The sequence below is a fragment of the Cariama cristata genome, unplaced genomic scaffold, assembly GCF_000690535.1.
Source record: "Cariama cristata isolate BGI_N322 unplaced genomic scaffold, ASM69053v1 scaffold11990, whole genome shotgun sequence".
Taxonomy (NCBI): Eukaryota; Metazoa; Chordata; class Aves; order Cariamiformes; family Cariamidae; genus Cariama; species Cariama cristata.
Window position 1 is genome coordinate 1,887 of NW_009592975.1, and position 8,926 is coordinate 10,812.

General features: G+C 45.5%; 1 protein-coding gene across 1 annotated transcript; it reads right to left on the bottom strand.

Moving 5' to 3' along the window:
* Positions 1-1,008: 1,008 nt before the first annotated feature.
* On the bottom strand, positions 1,009-8,077 carry STC2 (stanniocalcin 2). Its single transcript, XM_009705218.1, has 3 exons — positions 7,922-8,077; positions 5,195-5,406; positions 1,009-1,559 (listed from the first exon to the last, which is right to left on the bottom strand). Exons 1-3 carry the CDS (start codon positions 8,075-8,077, stop codon positions 1,166-1,168), a joined length of 762 nt encoding a protein of 253 aa, XP_009703520.1. The 3' UTR covers positions 1,009-1,165.
* Positions 8,078-8,926: the final 849 nt, after the last annotated feature.

The window sequence follows — 8,926 nt, forward strand, 5'->3', positions numbered from 1 at the left end:
TAGTAATTCATTCTGCAGAGGACTGGTGGTCATTATCTGCATTACAATTAAGGAAAAAAACAACAAAACAAGTCAACCCCTTCTCCTTATCTTTGGCATTTGGATAAACCACAGCTGATAGGCAGGTTAGAGTGGGGCTCCACATCCCAGCAAACCACACCATGCTACTGCTAAGGATAGACAGATTCCTGATGGGCCTTCAATGCAGCCCTACAAAAGAACCAAGTACATGGGGTCCTTCGCTGTCTGAGCCTACGCCCATCCTTTTTAAGTTTGGGCTGTCCATAAGGGTGGAGGATCTCTATCACTGAGTGGGCAGGTGTAAGCAGAGAATATGCACAGGGTTTTTTAGAGGTCCACAAGCATACTCTTGGGGGTCCTCCATACTGTGCAAGTCTTAACAGTCACACTGCCTTTCCTGGAAGCTGACTACTCGCCTTTGATATGCTCAAGTGACTGAATTAGCAAGTATCAAGTTATGCAGTGGTTAAAAAACAAACAGGGGGCACTTAAACTAGGCAGCATCACCCAGATGGGAACAATGGCTCAGAAGTTAGTAAAAAGAAAGCGGTGGAGCTCCAGACTGCACGGTTCCTGTGCAAGAGACAGGGTAGCTCTTTCATTAGAAAGCGTCACATAGAGAGCCTTGAGCTCTCGCATTCTCAGTCATGGGCAGAAACCAAATCCCCCTGGAACTCAGCCATCTGCTGTAAGGCTGCACCCTAAACCTTCCGAGGTGCTAAGCCACAAGCAGCCACGTGCAATCTGGCAGAGCCCTCTTGGAACCTTCTCCCCAGCCAAGGGGACCAAGAAAAAACAAAACAAAAAACAAACCCCAAACAACCCAACAACCCCCAAACAGGATCCTAAATTTCAGCTGATGTCCGTTTCATAAAAAAGGGGAAGAGAATTTAGTCAGAGACATTTTGCCACATTTGGTGGCTGCTCAAGTGTCAAGTTTGCTGGATTGATAACTCATTGCCACTGCTCTCCCTTTGCTACTATATACACTGTTGCCGAGGTCCATATATAACTTGCAATGCCCTGTGCTTGACCTCTGAATGGGAAATGCTTTGGAATGTCCATAGACGGGAAGATGGGACTCAACGGAGGAGGTTTCCAGTGGAGGGGGAAGATGGGGGGAACAGGGAGTTGGTGCCTTTTTTCACCTCCGGATGTCAGAGAAGTCGGACAGTTCGTCTGCCCGGTCCATGATCCCATGTGCCCCTTTGGGACCGTGGCCCCCAGCTTTCACCCGGGCATGGGCATTCAAGTGGCCCTTAGTACCTCTCTCTCCCTTCGATGCTCGCGAGCTCTCCCTGTGGTCGGAGTCGGAGTGGGCAAGCATGTCCTCGCGGCCAGCAGCGGCTTTGCTGGCTTCACCTGGCTTCTTCTCGGGTCCCAGGATGGTGTCACCGTGCACAGCCGAGGTGCAGAAGCTCAGGATGGAGCAGAGACTTCCCCAGTTCTGTTCGCACTGGACCTGGACACTTCTTGTTATTGCCTTTTTCACCTCCTCGCCACAGGTGAGCAGGATATTCACTAGGTCAACATATGGCCTAGAGGTAAAGGAAACAGTGAGAGGAAAGTAAAAAAAAAATATATAAGGGTTATCTATCAGTAAACGAGTGTAATGGCCTCTTTGCCTTAGCCTCCCTTGTGCACAGCACAGTTCAGATGCATTAGCCCCCTGCCACCCACTGATTCAGCAGCCTTGTAGAGCAATTCTGCACCATATGTTTATTATGCAATATATTATATGCTAATTTGCCATACTGCTGTAAGAAATGCACATGATGGCATCCTGTCAAATGAAGCTTCACTCAAGTGCTGGATCTGCCTTGATTGCTCCCCCACTGGAGATGCTCTGGGAGAACTGTGTATGTTCCAGAGGAATATATGAGGTCTACACACTTGGCAAATGGGGCTCTCAAATGGCCTCTCTCTCTTTCCATCACGCCCCTTCGTCTTTAGTCAGGATACACAACAAAGGAAACCTGCTCATGTCCAGAGCCATCAACTTCAAACAGCTTGCTATCTCCAGGTGAACGGCTGGTACAGAGCACACACCGATCACTAGTCTGCATTTCCCTACCCCTGCAAAGAACAAGAGATAGTCAACTAGAGGTTCTCTGGCTTTTCTCATCATCTTTAGCTTTCCCTGAAGCACCAGGTTTTGATCTCCACCACAAGCAAGATCCTATCTGGACTCAGGATCCAACTGCGCAGAGCCCAGACACATGGAAATCCACTTTGATGGCACTGTTCCTTCCACACTAAGGTGGTTTCCCCCCCCCCCTTCTTTTTTTTTTTTTTTTTTGCTTCATTTCCTTACAGGGTTGAGTACAGCTTTCAGTATCTAACTGTTCCCAGCCAAACAAGGACTCCAAACAAGCCATGGCCAAATACCGTTTCTGCTTCCCACCCGTCCCTCTGCGCCCCCACAGCACAACGCAGCCCGAGCACAGGCACTTTGGCTTCCTCAGCCACGGGTCACTGAGTGCAGTGATTTTAAAATAGTTGCGGTCACAAGCTTTGTGGGTCAATATTGATGTTGTCTATTGACACAACTGCTCAGCTGCTAGCAGGCCCAGAAGGACGTGCTTAAAAGTCTTCCACAGTAGGACACATCCATAGTGGTTGTGGAGAACTGCCTGGGGTCAGCAGTCGTGGTTGTACGGGGTGATGGGGCTACACCTTCTGGGCACACTGTACACCAGCTCTGGTGGCTGTGGACAAGTATAAATCTCTCCCCAGGAACTAAGAAGAGATGAGGAAAACCAACAGATTAAAAATCAGTGTAGTGTCAGACACTGATCGGACTTTGCCCAACTGCTTAAACTCATTTTGAATGACTAATCTTGGAGAGCCACCTATTCCCCCATCTCAAAATATTTCCCATATTTGGATCGTTTCTGCCATTTAAAAAAAAAAAGTTACTTGGAATGCAGCAGCGACCAATCTGCCAGGGCCTGTCACCACTTCCACCATAGCAAATCGGCCTGACCCCCACCCCACTGCAGCTGACTCAGGAGGAGACTTCACCGCCCCAATTGCGTTCCTCAACACTCATCGGGAGAAAACATTCAGAATAAAATAGTCAGAGAACAAGTCTGAGAGTTGCCACTTGCTTTCCGCTCTTAGTTTTTGTTTTAAACATAAAACAGAAGATAAGACAACTGAGCACATCGCATACAAAGTGATCCAGCAGAAGGAAGAAAAAAAAAAATAAAGAGAGAAATCAGTTGTTGAAATTGGGCATAAGCTTTACAAAAATCTTTGTAAGAAAAGAGGTTGCTGGTATGACTAAAAAGTGGCGCAGCTGCCAAATATTTCAGGTATTCGGAGTCTGCCAGAGCCCTGCGGATTAATACTGGCCCATTTCTCCTTCGCTGTTTTACTTTCTGCATTTCAGCTGGCCTGACCATAGTACCTGAACTGAGCACAAGGCTGCAAGTCAGCAGACGTGATTTTATTTCCAGCTCTGCCACACTTGCCTATTGATCTTGAACAAGTTCCTTAGTTCAAGAGCTTCAGAGAACGCCTCTAAATTTAGGGGAGGGGAGGAGGCTGGCTGGCTTCTATTTGGGGAGTCCCGCATAGGAAAGCTAAGCTCTGACTCCGTGAGATGCTGAAGTGTAGGAAGCTCTAAAAGAGATCATGCAAATTATAGGTGTTCAGCTCAATGACCCATCTCTTCTCAAACTGAGAACCCCCAGTTAAGTTCCTCAGAAATAAGCAGCTGCCTTTGAGCATTCCTCCTTTACCCTGTTCGTAAAATAAGGATAACTTACTCCTCTTTGGACAGGCTTTGGCTCTCCTAGTTCTTCTCATCCACAAATGATGGGGCAGGGGATTAATTGGTGCCAAGTACCCAATTTATAGCCTACTAACACAGCCTGAGCAGTGCCCACAGCAAGGTGCTGCTGTGCGGGACGGAGCCCTACTTCCCCTCTCCCCCAGCCAGCGGGATGCTGCCCTTCACCCTGGGGCACAGCCAGCAGCCCTGGCAAGGCCAGGATCTGCCACCAGCCATGCCTTTGATCCCAGCCTCAGGAATGTCCATGGAAAGGGCCTTGCTTTCAGGCCACCATGTTCAGCTCGTACAAACCACAGCAAATCATTCTGCATTTGAGAGTAAACTGGCATCAAAGCATCTCTCCACAGCTCCAGCTTAAGTATTAGGGGGTGGTTTTCAACAGAAAGTAAAAGAATCAGAGCACAGCTGCTTTGGATACTAATGCAAAGGCAAGGCTAGAACTCCAAAAGAAATGATTCTATAAAAAAAAATAAATTTATCTGTCATGACTGCTGGGATTTGGAGTTGCTGTGCTAATATCCACTAGGGATAAAAAGGCATAGAGGCATGGTAGGAAGATGCTCTAAGGTTAAGCATGTTGCCAGGCTGTGGCTCAGCCTTCTTGTTTGGGAGCGAGATGTTCACCTGCAAGAAAAACAGGCTCCGATTTTTGCATTTGTGCACAAAGAGTTGATACAAACAGCTTGTGCCTGGTTTCTTGCTGTCGAGTAGCAGCTTTGATCAATTCCAAACAGGATTCATGCCTGCCCTTCCTCAGAGGGCAGCTGTGTTCCCAGTCAGAGGGATGAACTCCTCAAAACCTGACTTGTGCCTTCAATTTGTACACCTCCATGTTTTATTAAAAAGCATCTGAGATTAAGAATAAGACGAATGGTGATTACATGGGGGACTGCAGCTCTTTCAGGGACAATTAACTAAAAGACATTTGAAAGTAAGTATTTAAAGAAGAAATCATCATCTTGCTGACAACTTCGCATAGACCTTCTTCCCCCTCCTCCTCTAGCTGTCATCTTTAACAGGACACTGCGGTCAGGAACAGTGCCTTTGAGCTCAGAAAACAGAGACATTGTGAGATGCCTCTGGAAACAGCAGACACTGACACTGTATTTGCCAAAGGACCAAGAAGACAGCCAGATCCAACTTCAACCCATTTCATCTCCTTCCACACTCACATCTAGCCCTTTGTAAACAAACCAGTCTTCCAGGGCCCCGGCAAAGAAAGCATTACCTTGGCCTTTTACATGAGAAAACAAGACGTGCTTAAGGCCAGAAGGAGGTGAAACAGCTCTTGGGCAGATGCACAGCCCACTGGCACCATCGCGCTCCTGGAAGGAGCTCCCACGCCTCTGACTGCACTAGCACGGAGGCACTTACTCATGCTGCAGCAGGTCTTTGAAGTGAATCATCTCCACAATGACCTGGACGTTCTCCTTGGCAGCGGAGCAGAGGTCATGCTTCAGGTAGCACTCCCGCTGTAACTGGAACACCATCTCTTTAATGGCAGGGCACTTACGGCTGATGCAGCTGAATTTATGCCTCAAGGCATGAGCCTTACACTTCAGAGCGTCTTTAATGAAGGATTTTCCCTGAGAAGAAAAGAAATGGAGTGGGTCTGTACTTTTGTCCATTAAGCACAGCAGCTGATTTATGCCCAGCCAGCTGCTCCTCTATAGCACAATGTCAAGGGTTATTAGATTGCTAGGGGTATCACTTAATGGCTTCCCCCCCCCCCTCTTCTCTTTGTTTCTCTGCCCTTAAAGACCATGCCAAGTTACTCGGCTTTCCTATCCCAGTGGAGCTGAACACACATGGCTTCCTCACTGGTATTTTAAGGTTTCCTCTGCCCAAACAGCTGAATGCCCAACAAGGGAAAGGGCAAAAGTAAGCACCTCGAAATAATTCAATGCTTGAGTTACTGGCTTTGTTCACTCCTAGGGTGGCAGCACAGCAGGTTCACACAAGGGAGAGGGCATCCTACCATGGCTGAGATCCCCAGGACTCCAAGCAGATACCCATTCAGTAACTGCAAATTAGTTTTTTAATTTTAAAATTAGTTTGTAAACTCATAGACATGTATGCACCATCTATATGCACCTGCCCCATTCCTCAGATGTCAGTATTTTTACTACTACCACTTCACCACTTCCTCAGAGAGGGACTCAGATCAGCGCCCATAGTAATCCTACAGTGTCTTGATGTCTGTTTGCTGCAAGAAACTGTAAGTGAGATTAAGAAAATCAAATCAAGAAACTAAAAAAGTAAGCTGCAGGAAAGCTGCTTTAGCAGTATCTCTAACCACTGTTTGTGATTCCTTCATTCAATTGCTTAGTGGGCATCAAAGGCAACCCTTCCTTTTCTCTTTGCTATCTGATACCATACAAGACACAGTGCATGTGTTGCAGTTGGATAGCTCTGCTCAGACTCCCTTTACCTTACTGAGCAATAGGTGTGTGGAAGCCCCCTGCACTGCCTCCATCTCTTCATTAGCTTCAGATTATTTTACACAAATGCTTCATGAAGACCAAATTCTTGTTATCCTTTATCCAAAGGCTGGCACAGCTCCACTGGCATTAACTAAGATTCACCCAGACCTGCAAGCAGATGCCGTCCCCAAATTGTTTCAAGCCAGAAATGTTTCTTGCTGATCAAAGAACTGCTTCAGTTATCATCCCTTTCTATTCCCCATACCAAAGGCACTTACTTGCCCTTCCCTTCAGCAACAAACATGCACAGTAGGCAAATAAGGATAAAAACCAAAATTCTTATATAAACCAAATCTGACATCAACTCTGAGGTTTCAGAGCGAGGGAAGGAGAGCAGAAAGCAGAGAACAGAAAATGGCCAATGTTAGTCTTATCATTTAATGCAGCCTGAAATAACTGTAGATAATACAGAGATGAGACATGAAAAGCCATGTCATAGCAGAGGCTCAAGTCACATCCATATTAAATAAAGCTCCAGGGATTTAAATACTTCTGCACTGCAATGGAGATGGCCTGGATGTAAAAGAAGCTGTATTTGATTAGCAGTATCTGGGGATCCTGCGGAATAGGCATCAATGGCTAGGCTCAGCCTTCACAGGCACCTTTCCCTCCCCTCCCAACAGGGCTTACTTTGGTCAATCTGTTCATGGACAGAATATTGTGCAAAAATAAATGAGTGTTTTCTGGAAGCCACTTGGTAATTAAGTTGAAGGTTTTCACATATGCACAGAAGAAACAACTCCTGTTTTAATGGCTAGCCAGACCCTTCATACATCCTTGAGAATTTGAGCCTAGAACTCCAGCGCTTCAGAAGGGTTTCCTACTGGGTGGTCCCACCACCCCTCATGGAACAGGCTGAATCCTGAAGACAGCTCTGCTTTATACCATGCTTTTAACAGAGCCACGTAGCTGGTGCTTTTAGTCAAGTTATACTGCAAACTGCACGATCAAACCAAATGCCGCCGGCCCATCGTAATGTTCTCTTCCCTCCACACTGAAATGGGAGAGTAGGTTTACAAGACATAATAACAGGATGTCTCAGTGATGCATAAGTGGTCTGGGGAGAAAATGAAGGAAATGAACTTAATACTGCATACCGTCTAAGTCAGTGCTTGAACCAAAGACTTATTTGAATACAGCACCTTTAGGAGGTTGCCCGTACTAGTTGTGTGCAAATCTTGAGAATCAATTTTAATAACTGCACATTGGGAAATATCTTGATGCATCTAAATGAACTAGGAGCCCAAGCTGCATTTCAGAATCAGCTTTGAGCAACCATGGTGTAGAAGCTTAAGCTGCCTAATGTTTCTGAAAACCATGTTCAGCTACATTAGTGTTCTGATTTAGTTATCCTGGGCACAGTAGGTGGAAGCGATCCAGGGAGCTGTAGCTAGAGACAGCCTATCTCCTGGGAAAGGCTGCACACCGCTGCTCTGTTACTGTTCTGGGGTCTATGATTCTGGTCTCTTCCACAGAGAAATTATTAGTGAAGCTGGTCATGTGCAAAAGTAGATTTGCTCTGTAATGATAACTTTTTTTTTTTTTGCAAAGATGTGTTAAGGAACCAAAATACGCGTCAATAAGCAAGCAGATAGGTAGGACATTTCACTTGTGTTACCTGGGCATCGAATTTTCCAGCGTTGTGCAGAAACGTCATGCAGATCTCGTGTAAGCCTCGGATCTCGCAAGAATTGTTTTCAAAGCATTCAAACACTCCACATCCCACATCGCCAGCATTAACCAGGCAGTGCTGGATTTCAGCTAAAATGAGCATTGATTACAGTTAATTTGAAAAACTGTTCACAGAAGCTGGTGGTGGGTACAAGGGGGAGGGAGTTATTTTGCTAACGTCATCAGTTTGAAAGAAAAACCACATGTGACAACAGTTATTGTACCCACAGCATGCCCACTTTTTGCAGAAATTAGGCCACAACTTGGGTGTATTATGTTATGAAAGTGATATCCAAGAAGTAAATGCCAAATCCACTATGCTTACGTCAAGCTATTTCACATGAGAACTGTCTAATGCTTTGGTATTCCTCAGGAGCAAAGGATGGGCATGATTTTTGCTGTCTGACTTGTACAAAGTTCCCCATCAACTTCAGGTGCCAAAATGAGAAGCCCAGGGCCCAGCCAGCTAAAAATTTTCATTTCTGGTACTTTGAGCTAGTTTCTGGCTATTTAGCACAATGTTTTTTTACATACCACTGGGTTTCTCCTGTTGTGATGTCTACAAAGTTAACAGCAAAACTCCCACTGATAAATAAAGTCCTTTGCACTGAGTGTTGCATAAAGCTGCAACTATGTCCTCACCTATGCAGAAATCAGTTGAAAATATATATATTTATATGTAGTATGTAAAATAGAGCTAGCCATTACTTATGTGTTTATTCTGCCCTTTCAGATGTTATGTAATACTGTAAAAAAAATGCTGTCTAATACTCACTTACCAAAAAAGCCCCAAAAATCTAATTCTTAACAAGACAGCTTCTGGTCCTTTAAAAAAAAAATGGACGTAGTAGTACTGCCAGAGAGAAGGTGGTTGCTGAAAAAGCCTGGGGATAAAGTTAAACAGGGGCAGCTTTTAGACCAGAACTGAGGATGCTAAGAATTCCTGTACTCT